Source organism: Pavona decussata, unplaced genomic scaffold (genome assembly GCF_977016875.1).
Source record: "Pavona decussata unplaced genomic scaffold, jaPavDecu1.1 SCAFFOLD_8, whole genome shotgun sequence".
NCBI lineage: Eukaryota > Metazoa > Cnidaria > Anthozoa > Scleractinia > Agariciidae > Pavona > Pavona decussata.
This window is the reverse complement of record NW_028145431.1, coordinates 923,088-948,487: the sequence shown is the minus strand read 5'-3', so window position 1 is coordinate 948,487 and position 25,400 is coordinate 923,088. Positions and strand designations below refer to the sequence as shown.

The following is a 25,400-nucleotide window of genomic DNA, read 5'->3' as shown; positions in this document are numbered from 1 at the left end:
GTGCTTAAAATTGTTGTGACCGCTTAATTGCATCACGTAGTTTTCGGGAAAATTGGGTTTAAGCAATCTAACGATGCTGGTTGTACTCACTGAATAATGTAACAGCTTCCTCTTGACTGTTTGAAGCCCAGCACCAGAAACAGCGTCTGACAAAACCTTGCATCTTGATTTTAAGTTGAGAGCGGAACACAACGCGGGATCATTCGGGACAATACCCGGTCCATTACTTGGAAAATATTGAACCGGCAAGAGAGCGATCTGATTGGTTGATTTCAGTCATTGGCCCTCGGACTGCCTTGGTCCATGTTAGTCGTGTAATAAGAAACTAAAAAGCACAAATGAATAAACCAACAAAACATTGGAAATATGTGAGGTGCGACTAGCTAGCCGTCACTTTTTATGCAACGCATTGATTCAGTTAGAAATGATCATTCGTAGTGAAGTTATTGTTTTATCCCTGAACGACCAAAAAAAGAAATGTTTGCCATGGTACTATAATCCCATGGATCACTCATAATAACGACCAACAGCTGGTGCAAAATAACTGCCCCCAGTCTGTCACGACGAGTACAAGGGATGATTCTTGGAAATGAGGTTTGGGGCTGGGGTGCGGGCAAAAACAGGTGAAGGGAGGGGGAGGGTGTTTGACAGCCCTCTGTGGCCTTCAAAACTAACGTCCCTATATGCTTACAAAACGACAACAAAACAAAAACAAAATGGGGATAATGGAGATGTGAAGAGGAACTCCTATATGGTCATAAACTACACTGTGAAATCATGATCTACAGGCTGTGTCACCGGTAGAGCGGGGGACTTCTGTTCGGGCGCCTTGCAAAAACGTCCGCAAAACGGTGCACATGGACGCGTCTTAAGACTTCGAAGTCTGCAATTCATTCCAGGCAGCGACTAGCGGTACTTTCTGATTGCCGAAAATGTTCTTATCAAGTAATATTAAGTCGTATGGGGTTGGAGGCATGGGAGGGGAATTTGACAGTAATTATAGGCAAACTTGCTGTGACTTTTTGCACCATCCACGAATGCCTTGCAGTGGAACATTTCAACAGGAAAGCATACTTAGGTTCCCCGCCTATTCTTGCCCTCGCCTCACGGGTTCCCCCTCTGCATAAATCACAACTATGTCCAAAAGGGAGCCCTTTAAGAGCGATTTACGGTAAGTTATCGTCTGCCAGCGAACGAGAACTTCACTTGCTCGATATATCCAAGCTCCGACAAAGCCCCCATGCATAAAGCCCACTCACACCCTACTGCGAAAGAGCCATTTTCTGGCAGCAACCGGTTACAACGTAATCTGTTACGCCTTTTGGCAATTTCTTATAAACTTTGTCCTTTCAAGGTTGTTGAGAGGAAGTAAAGAATAGGTTAAAAATGCGACATTAATTATTTTCATATGTACACGAGACAAAATATTTATTGCAATTGTCCCAATTATAGTGACCTATCGTGCTGTAAGTCTGGTGGGCCATAAAAGGTTACCAGTAAAAAATTCTCAAGTTATAGCCGAGAAAATAGAACAATTTTCGCCTAGTCAAGATTAAAAAGATTTCTGACGTCATAACTGGCTGAGGGAGGGAAGGGGGAGGTCACCTGCCAATTTAAAAGACAGCTATAAATGGCAAAGTTTTCCTTTATCTCTTTTGGCAGCGGAGCCGCTGGTCGATGCCCGCAATTTTCCAAGAATTATTTTACTTTCAACAAGAACGTATGTACATGTAGTCGCACCACCAGGCAAAACCACGAAGCGTTCCTTTTATTACGGTGGTTAACTAATTTTAATATATAGATTGTAAACGTAATTTTACTCTTTTTAGCTGTTGAAGATCCTTTTGTAGGCTATTGTTCTTCACCTTGTGAATTAAGTTGCTTTATTACTCAGGGCTCCCATTGATAGCAGGTCTGTTGTATGTATGTCCTAAAGGGACTACCCTGTTTAAGTAAAGGTGCTCAGTTTATCTATAGCAATTTGTAATTCAGTGAAGCTAATTGTACATAACGAGAGTCAATTTTAGACAGTCACAACTTTATTTCGTTACGTTAGAAAAGCAGATGACGTAAGCACCGATAAATTTCCAGAAATAAGCCACAAAAGCAATACGTGACTAACATTAATATAAACCACTCGCATTGTACAAAACATATCACGAACTCGGTAAAGACGTTAAATTTAACAAACGCGTTTTAAATTCAACTAAAGTCGCTATAACGGTAACTGCGAATCATACGGTATTAAACTCTAGTAATAATTTATATAATATTAATTTCTATTGTTATTTCGCTGAAATATACAGGAGTGTCAAAAAGTAAACTGTTTTACTTCCAAGCACACTAAAAATTTCCAGCAGTTATAACAGCGTAACAGTAGAATGTCATTCCAATCACCTAGGCACTGTTCGCAAACAAAAAGCTACTGTGTCTATCGGGGCTCGTGTTTGTTCACAGGGCGGCTGTTTAATCGCACGTGTTTATCGGGGTTAGGCTTGTGTCTGTGTCTTCTTTCCGCAACATCGAAGTCTCCTTTTCCCCAGTCCTTATCTCGTGCAACTCTGTGGTCCAGGTGCCTGTTTTCTACCGGCAGGCGTGCCTCTGGCCCGTCCTGATGGCCTCTCAGCCTGTCCCTATGCAAGGAGGCACCCGCGTCTGAGGCCCCAGGGTGACGGCCGATATGAGTTGATCGGTCTGTGACAGTAACGGGGTATATTAACATACAGATAAAGTAAACTATACAGGGTTCGTACTCTTTTGAGCTAAATTTGACCATTTTCTTGGAAATCATCTTTCATTTTGGGTACGTTTTCACTATTTTCTTCGCAACCAAACCCAATTTTTTTTGCACTTTTTGTTATAAACATCATTTTCCACGACATTTCATGACCCACACCTAAATTTCATGACTTTCCAGGCATGGAAAATGAAATTCTAAAATTCCATGACTTTCCAGGTTTTCCATGACCCGTAGGAACCCTGCTATAGGAATATCCACAGAAATGCTCTCCCTCGACTCTTCCCGGGTGAATGTTATTTTCAAAGATACATGTACAAGTACCATAAAATTCTGAACATAAGCCCACCCCACCCATCTCCCACCCCTGTGGCCGAATGTACGCCAAGTAAATCTCAGACGTAAAATCCTTGCCATAATAAACGCTATCCAACGTAAAGGCCCGTTTAAAAGGTTTAAACTTTTGCCCAACATCCGTTCAACTTTATTGGATGGACGTAGTTTTCAAACGCTTTCAACGCCATTCAACATTTTCAAGAACAAAAGAAATATTGAATCGATGTTGGATGAAAGTTTAAACCAGTTATAATTTGATTCAACTCACTTTCAACAAGCTTTCAACATTTTTTTACGCTTTCAACAATGTTGAACGACCTGTTCAAACGCCCCCAACATTTGGTTCAACAACTGTGACGCATGTTGAAGAAAACGTTGAAACCGTTTAAACGGGCCTTAAGGTGTTTTAAGGCGCTACATTAAAGTTTCAGGCACTTTTCACTGCAAAACTCATCGAATTTTGAAGCCCAAAATTTCCTGCTACAAGAGGCCGTGCCCAAACAAGCCTCCTAAACGTAAGACGGCTTGTTACTTTACAAGCGCCAGCTTAGAGTTTCAGGTTGTTTTTACTGTCAAACCCAACGAATTTTGAACCTCTAACAAACCTTGTCCGTAGAAGAGTTCCCTCAAAATAGTCCTTTGAAAGAATGGAAGCCCAGAGCTTGTTCGGGATTCTACGGGAGGAAACCCAGAGATCCCAGAGAAAATCCCCGAGGGCAAGAACGCAAAACCAACGAGGAAGACTCGAAGCACAAGTGGCGTCACCTCCGGGAATCAAACCCGGACTACAAAAGTGGCATGCGAGTGCTCTCACCACCGCCCCACTGGTCTGCATACATTCTTTTACATGAATGCATGCATGCACTTTATGGGGGAAAAAGAAACTATTTGCTCACGACTGGTATTAATTCCATTTTCTAATCTCAACATGCATGACTAAAAAGGGTATTTTATTTACTTAACGCGGTCGACAACGAGAGACCGCAAGTCTAATTTTGTGTTGGGCTACCTGTGCAAATGCATTCGGAACAAATCGAGGTTAGCGGCCATTTTGTTCCTCTGTTGCGCAAATTTACCTCGTTTTGATGCAAGAATCTGGCCTCATTTTCACGTGAAGATTTCACCCACACAAGTCCCCTCTTTTCAACATACAAATTGGCATGTCGGCCGCACTTGTTAATCTCTGATTACTATTACTAGTTTATTCATTTATGTACTGCATACGTTTGTGATAAGAGTGGAGGGTTACATCTGAGGTGATTGGCCTACACCTACATGTCCTTTGCAAATCGGCTATTTAAATTAGCTGGGTAGAGAGGGGGTGGACCACCAATCTGATAAACAGTTGAAACTGTCTTGTGATAATCTAGTAAAGGGCTGTTTGTCACAGAACACCTTTTTGTGGTGGCGGTTTGTAAGAGATAGGCAACTGCTACAGGGTTTGTACCGTTTTTCAGAAATAAATTCACAGAATTTTTTTCAGGCCTCAGAAAGTGTTTTTCCAGGACCCTTAATGCACATTACATTGTAAGTATTTTTGAGTTGTTGGATCTTCCCATCTGGTTGCTCCTCGATGTCTTTAAGTAAAATTTACTACTTGAGTTTACAAATTTCCAGGATTTTCCAGAACGTCCTACCATTTTCAAGGGCTTTCCAGTCCTGGAAAATGCCAGACTAAAATTCAAGTACTTGGCAGGATTTCCAGGACCCGTACGAACCCTGTGTTAAAGGGCGGGTATAGATTGCTCACGCTGGCATGCAGGATACTTAATCAGTCACTGCTTACTTTGGGCATGCACTTTTGGGCGAATAGGATACCCCAAATAGATGGTATTCAAGTTCTTTTGGGACCTATTCCATAGTCACAATGAACAGAATAGTATTCCATTCATTCTGTCCCTGATAACAGAATGAACAGAACACGGTTTGCTCAGAATAGATCTTCAATTACTATCTGGAAGGATCAGCTACTAGTTACAATCTGGACAATCCAAGGACATACAGGACAATATGCCTTAAATGTAATGCTGCTAGACCTCTTAACCACCCTATTTCTTGTTGTATGTGATTCACATCGTTCAATGTTTTTTAGTCTTTTTAACCCCCCGGCACCGCAGTAATTGGCATGCGCTGTTGCAGTGTCCCTGCCTTTGTAATAGTTGTTTGCCCCCTGTTATCTTGTATTTTCTCTTTTGTGCGTCTGTGTGTTTATAATATTTATTGTTAGGCGTAGCTAATAAAATAAATAAATAAAACAAAAGAATAGGAGGAATTGCGTTTTTGGGGGAAGGATTTTGGTTTAATATCGTAAAAGGCAGAATTGTGTTCTTTTGGGAACTGACATTGTGTATTTTCTTTTACAGGGTTCGTGCTCTTTTCGGGCTTTTAAAAATCCACGACTTTCCATGACCTTTTCAAATTTTCCATCATAAATTGTTCGCATTTTACAGTGTCAAAACGCACAGTGTTTATTTTTACTTTCTTTTTCTTTTAAATTGTTCATCTTGTTCCTTTTTTATTCCCGAAAAGAATGCTTTCTAAGTGATTTTTCTCTATAAGCATAATTTTCAATGACTTTCCATGACCCACAATTAACACTCATGACTTTTAAGGTCTGGGAAACGAAGTTAAAAAATTCCATGATTTTCTAGGTTTTCCATGACCCAAACGAACTCTGTTTTGGAATAAGAATACAGTCAAACCTCCCGTAAGCGACCACCCAAAGTGTCAAGCCTAGATGGTCGCTTACGAGAGGTCAGACCACAAGGGGTCTTAATTTTGAACTTATTAATATAAGGTGACTCCAGAGATTAAGTAGCCACGAAAACGTTTTTCAACTTTCCAAAATTATATTGCCAAAGAATTTCAGTATCCAAGTTGATGGTTTGCCTGTGATAAATTACCCAATATGGTGAATGGGACAAGTCTATTTTGGGACACCTGCTTCCTCTGATTGTGACATTCCTGTCCCCTGGACTACCCAATAATGTACATGTGATAATGTTACAAAGGCAAATTGTCCAACTTCCGACAGGGTAAGATATGAGGACGTACTGTATGTGACAAGTGGCTTATGAGGTTAAAAACAAAAGAAATTGCAAACTTTCATCTCTAAAAGTGGCCATGGTCGCCTATGAGAGGTGGTCGCTTGCAAGAGGCTCAAACTATAGTGATTTGACTGGAAAAATTTTGGTATTTTGTAAAAGTGGTTGCTCAAGTGAGTTGGTCGCAAGGGGAAGTTCAACTGTAGTCAGAATTGCCACATTATTAGAACACATGTACCTGGGCCCCCCAGGGCTCTGAGGTGTGTGCGATGTCTGTCTGTTAAAATATTTGTGGAATGTCTAGTTCGTTGTTTCCACTCCTGGTCGAAAGTGGCTGCATCATCTGTGGAGCAAAAAAATATAGAAATTACAATTTCAAAATTAATCATTAAAAGAACTACAACTTCTAAAAATGTAAGATAAAGTGATAAAAACCTTCTTAAACTAATCAATAATTTATTCATGATGAGACAATGAAGGGAATCACCACTGTGAAGGAGGGTTGGAAATGTTATCTTCATAATTTATCATAGAATTTGGTGAACTTTTGCTTTGAATTTCTCCAAGAATTATTGATACATGTAGCTTGAGAAGCTATATCAAACACCTGAAAGAGTGTTTTATCCAATTTCCACACACCTTGAAGCTGGTTAAAACAAAAACAAACAAACAAACAAACAAACAAACAAAAAAGACCTCAACAGCATCTTGCTTTTTCTAGACTGTAAGCAGTCTCTTTGTTCTCCTAAGTTCCGTCATGTGCAGGGCTCCTGGCAAGCGGCTACCTCTCCCAAATATCCATCCTCGTTCACTTTCCAATTTGCACAATTTAATTGTCGTTTTGCGCAGTTGATCTGAGGAAAAGGTAGGACTGCTCGCGGTCTACTTTTTTTTTTTCAGCCTACTTCTTGGTTTTTGTGAGTTAGACCAAACACTCCTTCTCGAGTGTTCAATCATTACTTCCATAATGCCCAGTGTTCCAGGTAAGAGAGGGGTCTCAGGTCAAAAACCAGGGAAGCCTGGCTTCCTGACCCGTCAAAGTGAATGGTGAACTTAAGAAGATTTAGAGAGAACCAGAGCTATTGACCCCTCAAAATTCTTAATTGACTCTCTGATTTTGAAAGTTATCTGGAACACTGATTTATGCCCCAAGCTGAAGGAGTGTTTGGCTTCTTTAAATGCACCTTTCAGAAAGATGCAAATTCAAGTTCAAGATAACCAATGCCTATGTTTTTCACTCCTGAGAAGTTTCATTCTTAAGGCTCTTAAAATGTTTTAATTTTTACACTACTTACCTTCTAATGGAATTTTTGCAACAAGATTTGTTCTAGCAGTCATAAACCATATAAACAAAACACCATGATTGTTTAAATGATAACACAATTAGAGCTGTGGTTAGCTAATGTACCAAAACGAAGCAAAACAAAGATAAAACTCACTTTCATCCAGGTTGATGAAATCCTGTTTTCGTTCTTCCTGGCCAGTTCTTCTGTTGAGTGATCGCTCAATCACATGAGATCGATCATCTGTAGGACGAAGCAATAATACACTATACATGTATTTAAAATTATAAAATAATGTCAAACACTTTATATTTGTGCAAAAAGAGCAGTTTCTTAGTGCAATGGAACCCGATATAACGAAGTGCCAAGAGACTGTGAAAATGAATTCAGTATAACGGGGGATTGATGTATCGGATTCTGTTACACACATTGTGCAGTTCCAGAAAAATTCCATACCCCCTTCCCCTCCATGGAAGGTTTTTTGTTTTGCACCCCACCTCCCCCAGGAAATTCCTGTTTAGCCTCATACTTTGCTCTGAAGACCCCCCTCCCCCAGGGAATTCGCTACGACCTTTCATGGGGTGGCTATGGATTTTTTCTGGAACTGCACATTGTACTATAACTGAGCTGCAAACATTGGCGTTTTTAACGAATTATCCTTTAATATTACTAACTAAAGATAATTAAAACCCACAATCACCTAAGTGATGGCCAATTGCCATGCGATGCAGCCCAGATTGCGAATCATGCACAGAATGTTGTGTCTCTCTCACCTAAGAGCCAAAGAGAAATAAAAATTAATATTTGTGTGGCACAAGGTTGATACATAAACCCAACCCCTTCAGCAAATAAAACCTTTTTAACAGTCAATCATCACTACTCTCACAACAACTGTTTAAAACAAACCCTACCAAAATATGGGTCTATTGCAGCCACAAGTGTGACTGTTACATGACATTGTTAGATTTAATTAAATTTGATTTGTCTTTTCTGATTTATTTTTTGAGTTTTCAGCATGTGGTTCTGTTATTCGTGCTATGGAATCTTGAATCATGCATTCTTTTTACAATTTGGCATAAAAGTTGGCTTTCATGTATTGTAAATCAGTTTTTGTCTCTGGAGTTGCTGTACAGATTTTGCGAGTTTTGTATAAATTTATTTTATTTTATATTTTCAGTTTTCGTTATTTGCCTTTGCTGTAATTTTTCTTTATTCTCATGTATGTATTTACTGTTATCTACCAATTTTTCACATTTACCTGAAATTCACCATGTGAAAACCCTCTTGCCTACAGCACATGTAACTTTCTTTGCAAGGCTGTCAAATTTGCTATAATTATTTTTTTAAGATTTTGAAATTATTTTGAATTTTTTTTTATAATTATTGTTTGGAGCCTTTGAAGTTCTTAGCTTTGAAAAAGGGAAAAAGAAAAAAAAAGCAAAAAAGGAAAAAAACACTGATTTTTTTTCAACCCTGACGGGGACTCAGACCTGTGACCAACAGATTGAGTGACACCAGGAGGTCTGGGAAAGCTGACTGAGATGAAAAATACAGAAGAAAAAATTGGGTATTACGTGACAGCCGCACAATAAACCAACTTTTTGGGGGATAAATTACATAAAATGAAATAAATGGCACAAAATGAAAGAAATGAATTTCAATATTAAAGAGCTGCTTACCCCACCAGGTGCTTTCTTAGTTGATTTTGTTGCTTGAAAATATTTTGGTTCCCCTCTGCCATCATTAGAGTAACTCATGACACTTGACGACGAGTAGCTGAAAGTATTTGGATCATTCGCCATTCTCTCCTGATGAATAAAAAACAAAGCTTCAAGATTTACATGTAAAATAATGTTGCATGATGTACACGGTCACAAAATGTAAGAGATTCTGTACATGAACCGAGATACTAGGAGGTTTCATCTGTTGTTCGGTTCTCTGAACAAGTAATATTTGATTAGTCAGCTTTAGCCTGCAAGCAAGCTCTCTTTTAGGTCAGCCACAAGAGGATTGGGGCAGGGGGCAGGAGAAAGGAGAGCTTGCAGCGATGACTGAAGAATTTTCATTTCCACTGCAGAAATAGTGGGAAATCACAGAGATGGGTTAAATTTCTCCAGAATTGTGAAATTTGACAGTCACTTTTCTGACAATCAACTTCAAATTTTACCTACTCTTAGCAAGGTTAACCCATTAACGGCCGAGGCGCCCAAAACCGGCTGATAAATTCCGCACGCCCGTGCTAGGTTCCTGCCTCCCCTAGAAGGGATAATTTTGTCCTCTATTGTTCTAATTGTCTTTAGAAAAGACTGACCAATCAGAATCTATCGTCTGCGCATATGTTTTTAGGTCTTAGGGGGGTCTAGACACAAAAAGGTTTTTGTCTTCCGAAAATATCAGATTTCATCGATAATGGCAGGCCACGCGCTTTACGCTTAAATATTCAAGACGCCAATTTCGCATTTTCCGAAGGAAAACACACCTTTTCGAAACCGTAAATCGAAAGAGGAACTTCTAGGGAGTACTCGACAGTTTCAACAGCGGAAATCCAAGCATTAACAGCGAAGAAATTATGCTTTGAGGAAAATTTGTAGTTTTACCGAGGCGGCGAGCTGGCGGACATCTCAAATCATTATTTTCGCCATGGACTTTCTTGGTGATGTTAGAGTGTTTCTCGCAATACAACTCACAAAGAATTACAGGTTTGATTGTGGATTTGTACTGAAATACTATTCTAATTGATCTTCATATTCCGAACAGTTTTCGCAAAAGTTTTGAAAAACGTGCTCCGCACAGGTCGATAACTTTGCTTCAAAAGTGACTCGCAATTGCTTCAAATCGCTTGCGAGTCGATCGCCTCGCGGCAAAAATTATACGCGTTTTCTTCTAAGACCTATACAAAGACTTATTTGAATAAATGTTTTATTTAGGAAAGCTTTATTGCCTGTTTTTCTTTCTATTTTCATTGATAAAACGTGATGACTGCCTAATCTTGAGTGAACAAACACGTCTTCTCGAGAGCGGATCAAATTACTGCCATGTGGCGCGAGGATCAAATTTCATCAAATTTTCGAAATTTTTACCTTCAGGTTTGTTTTTTGGGTAATCTTTAATTTGCAGCTAGGGTATTTTATTCGACAATTAGAAATTCTAGCTATTCTAGACCAAAGGAGTGCTGTTTCTTTGACCCAGTAAGTTGTCAATTTTTACTGCACATTAGGTTAATTATTAACAATATGCTAATTTGTGAAAATGTCGAAAACACGTGGGCTGCAATGGGTTAACCAACTGCCTCGCTTAAGCAGAAGGTGGATACCCAGGGGCTTCCACTGTGGCCAGCCAGCCCCTAGGTAGAATACTGCCCCCATGGCTGGCAAATCTCTGCAGTCCCAATCCCAGGCACCCCTCACACTGATGAAGCAGTGGACGGAAGAAACATAGGGGATGGGGGAAGGAGGGGGGGGGGGGGAGATATTGAAACGACCACTCCACAGACCGCTCCACATAACGCTCAACGAAGAACTTCAAGATCCTAGCAATGTACAAAGCTACCACGTACCATGTGAGCTTGCACTTATGGGATTGACTACTGGATGCACTGGATGTCCGCTAAGCTCGTCGTGGCTCACTTAGTTAAATAACATTTAACCAAATTAAAATGCTCTCTTTTGTGCGTTGCCTTGGAATCTTGTCAGAATTCAAAATAATTTCATTGAACCTTGATTGACGTCCACCAAAATGCAACTTTGTCCAGTTCTTTTGATGGTGGTAGGTTGCGTGTCATTTGTACAGCTTTAACTGCTGTAATAAACTATACAATTGCTACATGTACGTAAGCAAACTTACAAAGTTTTGGTGCATATTTGCCATCATGAAGTTCATGCTTGTAAACATGTCCCCAAACATGCCGCCAAACATATGATTTGGAGCCACTTGTCGACTGTGCATGTGAGGTGACCTGCCAGCTTGTCTGCCATTCCCAAGGGCAGGGTGTGTTGATGGAAATCCAAAACTTGCAAATGGATCTCCATATCCACCAACAAGAGATGACATCCTGTCTTGATGGTCCCTAAAAAGGAAAACAGATGTCTGATTTGTGGCTGTTGGAGTCACTGCAGAATAAACTGCTACTGTGAAGCTAACCATGTATCCTTAAAAAAGCTGAACAAAATTTGTTCATGGAAACACAGTCACCCTTTCCTTGTCCTTAAAGAACAAGAAATCCCGACTGGATTTAAAAGTGCCTGTCGTTACCCCCAAGTAGAATAATTCGCTTAACTCAGTAGACCAATAACTTATTTCAATGTATTAATAAAAATTCATCCTTGGCTAGGAGGCTTCGGGGAATAAAACAACATAAATTGAGGGGAATAATTAATTTCTTTTGTTTTATTCCACTGAGCCTTGTAACCGAGCTAAAATTTTAATAATATTGAAATTTGTCTAGATTGCACATGGGTTTAATTTGGGACATTTCTCCTGGTAGAAAATAAAATAAATTAAGAAACTGCAACTTTATTTGTACGCTTTGTTACCACCAAGAGCGAAAACAGGACATCGCATGCAATTGATGTCATTGTTCAACCCACAAAAGGCCTTTGCACCCCCATGTCACTAATATACCCAAGTACCACCCCCCAAGAATCAAGGAAAGTTTTTGTTATGAAAATTGGTTTTCATTCGTATGCAAACACTGAAAACTAATTTTCATATGAAAAGCTTTGTATGGAGCCTCACTTTCATAATGAGGTTCAAAGCAACTACAAAATGGCCTATAGAGTGTTTTCACATGACGTCACGGTGGCCATGTTGGTGTCCCAAACTAAACCTCTGGGAATTGAACTCTATTTTTATGCAAATACTTTCTTTTGTTTCAGTAAACCAATATGGCCGGTAGTCACGTGAATGAAAACAGTCTATTGCAGTGTAACATTATACTGTAAAAGGGTACTTATTAATAAAGGACTGCAAACATAAATGTAAGTGAGAATGGAATATTACTCAGTCAGGGACACAGGCATATTTGGAATTAAGATTTCAATAGTTATTGACCTGTGTGTTACTTGACCTACCCTTGTAATTGAGTAATTCTACTACAGGAAGGGTGAATAAACCAATCTATCATATATCAAAAAATGAAACCTGAGTTCTTCCAACAGGAGTGGAACCTAAGACCTTCCGATGACCAGTTCAGTTGCTCTACAACTGAGCGATAGGTTTATGTGACGAACAGCCTGCATACTACTTGGATGTAGGCGTTTATCTTTTAACGTAAAAGAGATGATCAAAATGGGTGAAAAAATTGCAGCTCCAGCATCCTTGATACGATGTATTTCAGACAAGCAGGGCTTCTGATATTTCGCGCGGTCGCGGAGCCGCGAAATTCGGGTATATCCGCGGAATCCCGCGAAATTCACAAAAAAACGCGTAATACTGCAAAATTCGTTAAAAATCCTACCAAATACATGTCGGTACAACATATTTGAAACTCATCTTGGCTACTGGGGCTGTTTACTTTCCATAAATGCAAATTTATCTTGAAATTTCGTCACTGCAACGAGTAAACATAACGTACCATAACTACCAGGTGTTCTTAGATTAATGTTGCGAAAAAACTGGGCACAAGAAATGAGAAGACTTTTCGGTGACACTATACCGAGTGTGAAAAGAAGCTGCTGTCTGTAGTAACGCAGGCACATGTTTAGATGACGTGCAGGGCACGATCGAAGACACAACAAATGTTTGACTTCACAGATGGATTTGAACCTTCGATTGCGAACAATCTTGCCTTGTAAACTGCAAAGCAACTCAAGAGACCAAGGACAGAAAAGAAATTTATTGCGTTGCTGTGTTCGGCTCTAAATTGCAGCTGAAAAAGGAGGTTAACCGGCCGGGCGTTTCGGTATGGCTTATGTTTTTCTTGTAGCTCGAAACAAGTACAATTGCCTTGAGAACTGTGTTGGATGAACTTTTGTGTTTTCTTTCTTGCCCTGAATTTGACATCCTTCAAATATATCTTTTTTTCTGGGATCTTTCTTCTTGCTTTTCGGCGAAATTTGCCCCGAAAATTCCCGCGAAATCGGCCGTTTTCTCCGCGAATTTGTCTCCAAAAATCCCGCGAAATTTGACTTTTTTCCCGCGAATTATCAGAAGCCCTGGACAAGTGAATAAACTGAACTTACATAATTGCTACAACTTACATTTGGATGTATACTTACAGGAGACAAATTAAGAAAGCTAAAGAGGAAAAGTAGAGGCATGTCGCACAGCCGAGATTCTTAATTCTTTTGATTCCCTGTAATTTTCCAAAGAGGATGGCATAAAATTGTTTTTGATGTTATTCCAAACAAGTGAGAACAAGAGAAGCTGCTTTAGTGAATAGTCTGATGTAAACTATTGTAAATCACTTTTACTACTCCTGTCTGTTTTAGAATATTGACAAGATGTCATATTATTTATAGGATTTCCTCTCCCCTTAAAATACATGTACAGTACCCAAGCTCAACTGTTTTGCTTTTGGTCTAACTTTTGAGGCTTCAACTGGGTCTTTGAGAGCAGGCATCCTCACATCTATCTATCCACTTCACTTACATTTTCAAGAGGAGAGGGTGGTCTTTATAACTTTGTATACAAATATTTAGCGTTTAACACGGTTGTATAGATTAAAAGTGGCACGGTATTTAAAAGTCTTAGATGTACATGTAGTTGTGAAGTTTGCTTAAATTTCCCTCAACATTGTTCATGGTAAGCTACTCAGCAACTTAAACGCCTTTTTCATGCGTCAATACCCGGTGTTGTTGGAAAGAAAGCTTATATTTACAAGACAGGAACTTGATAAAAGGACTCGTACACGCAGAGACGGCAGAATAGAATGTATGAATTTGCAATGCGTACACTTTTTTGAAAACCGAAAATTATGTTGTTTCCTTCATGCAGGAAAAGAAAAACGATTTTTTTTCCGATTGCTCGACATTCTATAAAGTGTAATTTAAGCTAATGTACGACATTTACCTACATACGCTTACATTGTACCAATATAAACTTGTTCTTAGGCCAAAATACTTAAAACTCTACACGTAAGCTTACGTAGATGAACGGAGCGTATGCTTTCGAACTCTCCAAACAGGGCACTATTTAGTATGTATCAAGCTCACCTGAAAAATGGATCTTCTTCAAAATCCCGAAAATTGCTTCGAAACATTATCCTGAGCTACAAATGGTTAGGTTTCCACCACCTCAGAACACGATTTCTTTGTAAATATTGCAAAATGGCTCCCTTTCGAACATGCGCATATAGATGCATGTGTCGTTACGTAAGAAGTGCTTTGTTCCCAGTCCCCTATAGGCCACAACAAACCTGAAATCCTGATCTGAGCAATTCGCCCTGATCCGGATCTGCCCTGCTGATACTATAAGTAAGGTAAGCAACGACAACTCCGCAAAACAGTAAGTTGAATGAGCAAACTAAGTTGTTTGCACGTACGTCACGGTTATAAATTTGGTAACAACCAGTAATTAACTGTGTTTGCAAGGACCAAACAACAACAAAAAACCAACAACAAACAATTTATTGCTTCCATCACTAATACATTGTTGTTCATGATAACTATCCAATACTAAATAAAATAGTGATTAGGGAGTCTATAGAAAAGCAAAAACAATGCTTGAAGTTATATAGATCCCTTTAGATTGAGGTCAACTGCAGCTTAGCTTGATAGTTATTATTATTAACTAAAAATATAGTGACAAAATAAAAGTACCGGATCCTGTAGCGCCATTGAACTACGTAATCCCACACTAAACAACCCACCTCATGGATCTCTTGCAACTACATACCAGACGGACGCACTTGTTACACATTTTATTCGTTCGGCGAAACTAGACATATGACTCATCATATAGACTGTTACTCTAAAAACGTTATTTACGTAGTACATTGAAACCGCTGCCACAAGCAATACATAGGAGAAACAAAACGACGACTTGAAGACCGTTAGTAGGTTTGGAACTGTTTGTTTGTTCGTCAACTGGTCTATGGTGTTCGTTCAGGTATCTATTGTAACTGTTTTAAATTGTAACGTCTCTTGCCACAGGGTCAGTCTCAAACATACCCTGAAGAAGAACGACATATTGGAAATATATACTTCCCTGACCGTGAAATCAGCCTTGCTCCAGTTTTTACATTATTTGTTCTTAAATTTGGTACATTTCTTTGCCGTCCTGTGAAAAAAATAACAACGTGAAACACAAGACGGTGAATTTTTCATTCTCCTTCATTCTCTCCATTTGGTTCCTGGGTAGTTCGCCGTTTGTGTCGCAGTTGAACGAGTTGAAATAATCGTGAAGTTGCTGATATGAAATAAATTATATATTTTTTTTGAGTGACGTTTTCGTTGGCGTTGCTGTCGTCGAGCGCAACTTAAGCTCTCTATCGATCCCTACTCTTTTGAAGCCAAGTTTGAGTGAGCCATTCGCTCACAAAGCCAAATCCTGGAACCTCCACTCTCTGCAACAAATTAACGTTACATTGCTGGAAATAGTGTCTAAATTTCAAAGCTTAGTTTATTATGAAGCAGAGATAGCAATTTGATGTTTTCAAAAATTGGATTTGATTTTGACCCATTTTTGTGGTCTGATCACAAAAATGTGAGCTGTAGTCTGCCAGAATTCTGTTAATGATTCTGAAAGCTTCTAAAGCCCCATTTACACGGCAGAAAATTTTAGGCACGGCTCGGATGAAAGTGATACGCATACCAAGAAAATAGAACTGATTACTCATTTACACATCCTTTTTTCTACCGTGCCAAACGATGTGAAATTATGATTTGGTACGGGTAAAAGGCTCAACATCTTGGTCAGTGTACTCGATTCTTGCCTAGTGCGCATGCTGCTTCCTCTGTAAATACATGGCGGACGAAAAGTTTTTAGAATTTCTTCTCTAAAGACCGTGTGTATTCCAGCAGGAAATTCGGAAATCGACCTTTCTCTCGTCTACTTTACAAAAGAATAGAAAAAGGCGGAGATACAGGTTGTCATTTATTGCATCAGTTCTCGCTTGTACTTCTGTTGAGCGACGGTGTTGGACACTGACACGAAGTGGTCAGTGGTTTGAGATAGTGGAGACAGCGTTCACAGAAAAAGAGTGGTATGACAAATTCCTTAACATCTTGGTCCTTCCATGCTATCCCGCAAGATTTTCTTGGCGACTTTTGCAGCGTCTTCCCGCTATGCGCCATCTTGAGTGAATCGCGGGCCGATTTGCACATGCTCTCCCAAATTGGTGCTGACCAAAGGCACGAAGGTTAATCAGAGAAAAGTTAGTTCTGCACGGCTAATCGTTTACACTGCACACTTTATCCGAGCTGGGCTAGATTTTCAGGATCGCGTACCAATTTTATCCGTGCTCGGACTACCTCTCGACATGGTCCGAGCACGGGTGAAATTTTGGTCCGGCACGGATGGGGCAAAGTCGTTTACACGACTAAATCTATCCGTGCTCAATCTAAGAATTCTCGGAGCGCTATTAAAAGGACTGCACAGGAGATTTCCAAATTTTAACCTTACTTCGATCATGGTGCTCCCGGTTCCAGACTCTCGATGGAAAGTCGACCAACTTTGGAGGGTGTTTGTGAACTTTGATTTCAGTTTTATTACCAATCGATAAAGCTTTCTCCAAAATATCTGTGCCCTTCAGTTTCCACTTTGACTTTTGGGCTTAAAGTTAGCTTTTAGAAAAATAGGTCTTTTCACGGTTTTCGACGCCATTTTGACGAGTAGGCAAACAGGCTTGAAATAACAGTGTTTGTATGGAAATCCGATGTCAAATAATTTTCATAAAACGTCGCTTCAAAAAAATTCATGAATTGGAAACTTTTGGCACTAGGAAAAGGATTTTAAGAAAAAAAGATTGGGGGGATGTAATTGTGCCAGGAAGCGTCCAGTCGTGTTTTGAACTTTCCATACATTTGTCTCTATAGCGAACCAGCCGTGAACTGCTACTAAAAATAGTTCGCGGGGAAAAAATACAGGGAAATGTATGGAAAATTAAAAACACGACTGGACGCTTTCTGGCACAGCTACATCCCTCCAATATTTTTTCTTAAAATCCTTTTCCTAGTGCCAAAAGTTTCCAATTCAGGTATACAAACACTTTTATTTCAAGCCTGTTTGCCTACTCGTCAAAATGGCGTCGAAAACCGTGATAAGGCCTATTTGCATCAAACGAAAGGAACTGAATCGGTTAACTTTTTTAAATTGTGGATTTGCGTTAATCGGTTTTCGAGCAACCGGGAAAAGTCTAGATACTTCGAAGTTATACGATGAATAACAAATCTCAATCAAAATTTGTGTTTTTTATCTATAATTACATATTTGATGTGAGGGAACTTGGAATATTATGGTATGCGAGGAGTTGCAAATGATTGGTTTGCATCCTATCCGGCTGAAGTAACAGAAGACAGTTTGTCTCTCTGTTTGGTACTAATTCTGATTATCAATCTAGTACTATAGGGGTCAGTGCTTCAGTCGCCCTCTTCTTTTTCTTTTATATATAAATGATATGCCTAAATGCTCCCATATTTTAGGATTTCATCTACTTGCTGATGAATGATCGTAACACTCTAAATTTAGAAACGAACTTAAATGTGGAACTAGAAAAGGTGATCCATTGGTTGTATGCAAGAGAGGATGAAGTATCTTTCGCGGCGCCATCTTCCACTGCGTTAAGGAATGCCCCCTCGCGGCTGGTTCAACAAACACTTAGGACTGTATCTATCGTTTAGATGACTTTATTGGGCTTCGTTCGTACATTCGTTCTGTTTACTCTAATCATTATAACCATTCTATCTTAACATTACAATGCTCACTAGCAGTTAATAATCATCGGACGTAAACGCCTCATCTACATAAGTCCTGCCGCAAACCAATTTGGCATATATAGACTCACTATATTGTTTCTTTGCGTAACGCTCATGCATATACTAGTTTCCTTAGCGTGGGCTGCGATATCTTTTTTTAATTACCAAACATAATCCCAATAGGATTAAAATCTTCTCAAAACCACCAATGGCTGATAACTGATCCCTGTTAACAAACTTGGTCATATCGGTCTAATTTGTCACAAGATGCACTTGTAACACTCAATCCAAATTTCTGCTCGAAAGGGCACTAAAATTACTGAAAACGTGCTTGAACTGAAACTAACAAAACTACGGAAAATAATTCTAAAAACTTGTCACGACAGTATCCTTGAACATCGAAAAAAAAAATACAGCTTTGTGATATTTCATTCTCCACGACGAAAATTAGCTCATACGGTTTTTTTTTGGTAGTAAGTAATATTTTCCTTACTCAATTCGTGTAGATATGCTTTCCAGTTCAGATTAGAGACAAAAATAAGTCCCAAAGATTTAACTTGATTTTCAGATTTAACATGCAGACACATTGGAGATAGTAAGATTCATCTTATGAGCTAATTTACCTAATTGTTGTTGGGACTTATTTTTGACTGCATCCAAAACAATTTTAAAATCACTCGAGAAAATAAGGTAAGACAACTTTATTCCAAATTGCTGCACAGGATACTAGTTACTAATAAGGAACTCAAATACTTTGGGATAACTGATTGTGTGAAGTGTGTTATGTGAGGCGAGAACGACTCTATTGAACATGCATTCCTTGAATGTCAATCCTTCCAAAAATTATGTTATGAATCCCTTCAATGGTTTAATAACTTACACCAAACTAATGTCAGTCTTAACCCGCTACAGGTTTTCTCAATTTACCAACCCCAACCACCAGCCTTTCTAACAAAAAAACAAAAAATTTGCGTCTTCTTCTGTTATATGCAAAGCAGTACCATTATGCGTGCAAAACAATGCAAAAGAAAGTAGACACCTCTGAATTTATATCCAAACTCATTATTCAGTTTAAAATAGACAAATAGCTTGACATGACTAAGTCACCCTCCCCCTAGCTTTATACACATGTAGGCATGGCAAGACAGGATCATTATGTTATATCTACGTTGTAACACTTTTTCTACGTACACAATAACTTAATTTTTAACTCGTTATAACATGTTCAGTTTGTTCCATAAATTAACTATCTAAAACCAGATATTATGTAAACAAAAACATATTACATCTATTATATTGTTCAGTTATTTACCCCCTCCTCGCCTCTGGTGTATCAATTTGGGGCAATACTTATAGTACTACCCTTAGACCTTTAATTGTTCTACAAAAAAGAGCAATGCGCATTACTGGTGAACTTTTTAGAAACCAGATGAACACTCTGAGCTTCTTTTTAAGGAAGTAGAGATTCTTAAATTAACTGACCTTGTTACTCTTCACAATGCACTTTTTATGTATCAGTATCATAATAACATTCTTCCTTCCTCTCTTGAAACTTTCTTTCAAACAGTGTCATTAATACATCCATACAATACCAGGCTCGACTCCAAATCAACCTATTACATCAATGCCATCAAAACAAACTATGGTAAATTCAACATTCGCTTTGCAGCTGTGAAAGTTTGGAATAATCTAGATGAAAGCATTAAACCCTCCCCTTTAAAACTTTTAAATGCAAGGTCAAAAAAAACATCTTTTTGTCTTATTGTCAATGCTCATGAGTTTTCACCTGGTACTTATTATTTATTTATTTATTTATTTATTTATTTATTTATTAAGCCCTCCCTCTCTTTTAAGCCCTCCCCCTTCCCCCTTATTCTTCACAACCAAATTACATGCAGTACATTAACGGTAGTCAGTTTTTAACATTTCAATTTACCTTACCGTTTTGTTTCGGTTATCATTTTACCATTTACAATTTTTTTACTTCATAAATTTCAACGTTCCCACAATTGAATAAAAATGTTGAAAATAACTTGTACAGCAAGTACAATATCACTCAAATCTCCATATTTAGGCAGTCATTGCCCTGGTCCAAAACAGGAAGTAGGGAACCGTAACTCTAGTCTGTTTCTTCCTCTTTTTTTGTTACCAGTAATGCATTTCGCTGAGTTAAATAATCCCCCGCTATTTATCAAGCCTCCCCCCGCTCAAACGTTGCTTAAAATAAATAAGCCCCCCCGGGGGGGCTTAATAGAGGATTTACCGTTTGAATTTGAAAAAAGAGAAAACGTCAATGTAAATTATAAAAACACACAAACAAAAACAATAACCAACAAAAACAGCAAAGATGAAATGCAGATGAAATGCTGCAGCTGTTGGTCTTTCTGGCCAGTTCGTCCGTTGAGTGGTTGCCCAATCACATGAGATCGATCATCTGAAGGACGAAGACGCAATAATAAATACACTATACATGTATTAAAAATTATAAATTAATGTCACACAAGATAATTATTGTTGCAAAAATAGCATTTTCCTAGTGCAGTGGAACCCTGATATAACAAAGTGCCAAGAGACTGCGAAAATGTAATCATTATTGGGTTCTTGTTAAGATTTGTAAAAAAAAGGTAATAAATTTGCAATAGCAGGTGATAAGAGCAACAAGATAACGGGAAGAATGGAAATCAAATGTGGCAGAGCTTGAAGTAAGCATTGTTTTTGACGAAAGAAAATGCTCAAACCAAGAGCAATTTCTTTACAGGCGATTGATTTTCAACATGATACTACATGTATCTGCTAGACGTTTTTTACATTACTTATGAAAAGGATTTTCCCAAAACAAAGAGGAGTTTTTGCAATAAAGGATGAAGTTTGAAAGCGGTGTCAATAATTTTACGTAATTTCGGAAACATTTTTTTTTTTAGCGATAACCGGTAACATTTACGCGAGTAGACGGTAAAAATAACCGGTTATCGGCTCCTAACAAGAACCCTGCATTACAATGGGGGCTTGTTATATCAGGGTTTTGTTACATACACCGTACTATAACTGATTTGCAACAACATTGGAGTTTTTAACGAATTGTCCGTATTACTATGATAATTAAGACCTACAATCACCTGATTGCGAATCACACACAGGATGTTGTGTCTCTCTCACCTAAGAGCCAAAGAGAAGTAAAATATTCAACATTGTCACAGGGTTTTTTGGGTATTATTTTTATTTACACACAAGGTCAATACATACACCAACTCCTAGTTCAGCAAATAAAACTTGTTAACATTCAATCATTACTATATTCTCACAATTACAGTACTATTTAAATTTTGTGACAAACACTGCCATAACATGGGTCTTTTGCAGTCCCAACTGTGACTGTTACATGTTAGATTTCATTAAATTATTCAATTTTTCTTTTCCGATTTGTTTTTTGAGTTTTCAGCATGTGGTTCTGTTAATCGTGCTATCGGAAATCTTGAATCATGTATTCTTTTCTACAATTCGGTATAAAACAGGAGGAAAAGTTTACTTTCATGTAATGTAAATGAGTCTTTGTCTCTGGTGTTGCTGTGCTGATTTTGAAAGTTTTGTCCAACTTTTTTTATTATTTTTTATTTTCAGTTTTCTTTATTTGCCTTAATTCTCACGCATATATCAACGGTTATCTACCAATTCTTCATTTTTGCCTGAAATTCGCCATGCCAAAACCCTCTTGTCCAGCTTTCTTTGCATGCCTATCATAACACCCATTTTTTCAAAGATTTTGAATTTATTTTTAAATTTATTTTTTATCTTTATTGAAATTGTTTGGGGCCTTTGGAGATCTTTCAAAAAGGGAAAAAGAAAAAAAAAAGAAAATGGAAAAAAATGAACTTCAGTAAAGAGCTGCTTACCCCTCCAGGTGTTCTCATAGTTAATTTGGTGTCTTGAAAATGTTTTGGTTTCCCTCTGTCATCATTAGAGTTGCTGAAGGTATTTGGATCATTTGCCATTCTCTCCTGATGAATAACAAACAAAGCTTCAAGGGTTTGCATGTAAAATAATAAATGTGGTGTTGCTGTGAAGATTTTGTAAGTTTTGTACAATTTTTTTATTATTTTATATTTTCAGTTTTCTTTAGTTGCCTTTATTCTCATGCATATATTTACTGTTATCTACCAATTATTCATATTTACCTGAAATCCGTCATGCGAACCCCTCTTGCCTAGCTTTCTTTGCATGGCTATCCAATTTACCACAATTTTTTAAAAAATTTCAAATTATTTTTAAATTTATTTTTAATGTTTGTTGAAATTGTTTGGGGCCTTTGGAGTTCTTTCAAAACGGGAAAAGCAAAAAAAAGAAAATGGAAGAAATGAATTTCAATAAAGAGCTGCTTACCCCTCCAGGTGCTTTCTTAGTAAATTTTCTGTCTTGAAAAAGTTTTGGCTCCCCTCTGCCATCATTAGAGTTGCTGAAAGTATTTGGATCATTTGCCACTCTCTCCTGATAAACAACAAGCAGAGCTTCAAGAGTTTGCATGTAAAAATAATAAATCTGGTGTTTCTGTGCAGATTTTGTAAGTTTTGTACAATTTTTTTTATTATTTTACATTTTCAGTTTTCTTTATTTGCCTTTATACTCCTGCATATATTTACTGTTATCTACCATTTTTTCATATTTAGCTGAAATTCGTCATGTGGAAACCCACTGGCCTAGCTTTCTTTGCATGGCTATCGAATTTGCCACATTTTTTTTTAAAAAAGATTTTGAAATTATTTTAAAATTTATTTTTAATGTTTATTGAAATTGTTTGGGGCCTTTCGAGTTCTTTTACAAAGGGAAAAAGAAAAAAGGAAAATGGAAGAAATGAATTTCAGTAAAGAGCTGCTTACCCCTCCAGGTGCTCTCTTAGTTAATTTGGTGTCTTGAAAATGTTTTGGTTCCCCTCTGCCATCATTAGAGTTGCCTAAGGTATTTGGATCAGTTGCCTTTCTCTCCTGATGAATAACAAACAAAGCTTCAAGGGTTTGCATGTAAAATAATAAATCTGGTGTTGCTGTGAAGATTTTGTAAGTTTTGTACAATTTTTTTATTATTTTATATTTTCAGTTTTCTTTAGTTGCCTTCTTTTATGCATATATTTACTGTTATCTGCAATTTTTTTTTATATTTACCTGAAATTCGTCATGCGAAAACCCTCTTACCTAGCTTTCTTTGCGTGGCTATCAATTTCCCATTTTTTAAAGATATTTAAATTACTTTTCAATTTATTTTTTATGTTTTTTGAAATTTTTGGGGGCCTTTAGAGTTCGTTCAAAAAGAGAAAAAAGAAGAAATGAAAATGAAAGAAATGAATTTCAGTAAAGAGCTGCTCACCCCTCCAGGTGCTCTCTTAGTTAATTTTTTGTCTTGAAAATGTTTTGGTTTCCCTCTGTCATCATTAGAGTTGCTGCAAGTATCTGGATCATTTGCCATTCTCTCTTGATGAATAACAAACATGGCTTCAAGGGTTGGCATGTAAAATGATAAATCTGGTGTTGCTGTACAGATTTTGAAAGTCTCGTCCAATTTCTTTTTATTATTTTTTCCTTTGCTGTAATTTTTCTTTATTCTATGCATATATTCACTGTTATCTACCAATGTTTCATATTTGCCTAAATTCGCCATGTGAAAACCCTCTAGGCTAGCTTTTTTTGCATGGCTATCAAATTTGCCACATTTTTTTTTAAAGATTTTGAAATTATTTTTAATCTTTATTGAAATTGTTTGGGGCCTTTGGTGTTCTTTCAAAAAGGGAAAAAGAAAAAAAAGGGAAATGGAAGAAATGAACTTCAATATTAAAGAGCTGCTTACCCCTCCAGGTGCTCTCTCAGTTAATTTTGTTGCTTCAAAATATTTTGGTTCCCTTCTGCCATCATTAGAGTAGCCGCCGGTAGCTGAAATATTAGCTCCTGCATCATTAGAGTAGCCTCCGGTTGCTGAAATATAAGCTCCTGCATCATTAGAGTAGCCGCCGGTAGCTGAAACATAAGCTCCTGCATGACGAGAGTAGCCGCCGGTAGCTGAAACATAAGCTCCTGCATCATTAGAGTAGCCGCCGGTAGCTGAAACATTAGCTCCTGCATCATGAGAGTAGCTGCCTGTCGCTGAAACATAAGCTCCTGCATCATTAGAGTAGCCGCCGGTAGCTGAAATATTAGCTCCTGCATGACGAGAGTAGCCGCCGGTAGCTGAAACATAAGCTCCTGCATCATTAGAGTAGCCGCCGGTAGCTGAAATATTAGCTCCTGCATCATGAGAGTAGCTGCCGGTAGCTGAAACATAAGCTCCTGCATCATTAGAGTAGCCGCCGGTAGCTGAAATATTAGCTCCTGTATTATTAGAGTGGGCGCCGGTAGCTGAAATATTAGCTCCTGCATCATTAGAGTAGCCGCCGGTAGCTGAAACATAAGCTCCTGCATCATTAGAGTAGCCGCCGGTAGCTGAAATATTAGCTCCTGCATCATGAGAGTAGCTGCCGGTAGCTGAAACATAAGCTCCTGCATCATTAGAGTAGCCGCCGGTAGCTGAAATATTAGCTCCTGCATCATCAGAGTCACTGAAGGTATCTGGATCATTTGCCATTCTCTCCTGGTGAAAAACAAACAAAGCTTCGAGATTTGCACGTAAAAATACGAAATCTGGTGTTACTGTGCAGATTTTGAAAGTTTTGTTCATTTTTTTTTCAATTATTTTATATATTCAGTTTTCTTTTTTGCCTTGATTCTCATGCACATATTTACTGTTATCTACCAATTTTTCATATTATTTTGCCTGAAATTCGCAATGCGAAAACCTTCTTGTCTAGCTTTCTATGCAGGCCTATCATATTTCCTATTTTTTTTCTAAGATTTTGAAATTATTTCTTAATTTATTTTTAAACTTTGTTGAAATTGGTTGGGGTCTTTGGAGATCTTTCAAGAAGGGGAAAAAAAAAAGGAAAATGAAAGAAATGAATTTCAGTAAAGAGCTGCCGAACCCCTCCAGGTGCGCCACCATCATTAGAGTTGCTGAAGGTATTTGGATCATTTGCTATTCTCTCCTGATGAGTAACAAACAAGGCTTCGAGATTTGCACGTAAAAATAATGATGCTGAACAGCGTACACGGCACGAAATGTAAGAGATTCT

The 25,400-nt window shown here is 38.1% G+C and overlaps 1 protein-coding gene across 1 annotated transcript in view; it reads right to left on the bottom strand.

Annotated features, from left to right (window-relative positions):
• Nucleotides 1-2,021: 2,021 nt before the first annotated feature.
• The window catches only part of LOC146488750 (uncharacterized), a 44,208-nt gene continuing 20,829 nt past the window's right edge, over nt 2,022-25,400 (bottom strand). The window contains exons 16-22 of the mRNA XM_085112059.1: nt 24,086-24,862; nt 23,125-23,229; nt 22,631-22,735; nt 8,101-8,173; nt 7,557-7,643; nt 6,356-6,460; nt 2,022-2,694 (exon numbers count right to left, since the gene is read on the bottom strand). Of these exons, the coding sequence (XP_084968185.1) occupies nt 2,432-2,694; nt 6,356-6,460; nt 7,557-7,643; nt 8,101-8,173; nt 22,631-22,735; nt 23,125-23,229; nt 24,086-24,862 (1,515 nt within the window). The 3' untranslated portion in view covers nt 2,022-2,431. The remainder of the gene's footprint in view (nt 2,695-6,355; nt 6,461-7,556; nt 7,644-8,100; nt 8,174-22,630; nt 22,736-23,124; nt 23,230-24,085; nt 24,863-25,400) is intronic.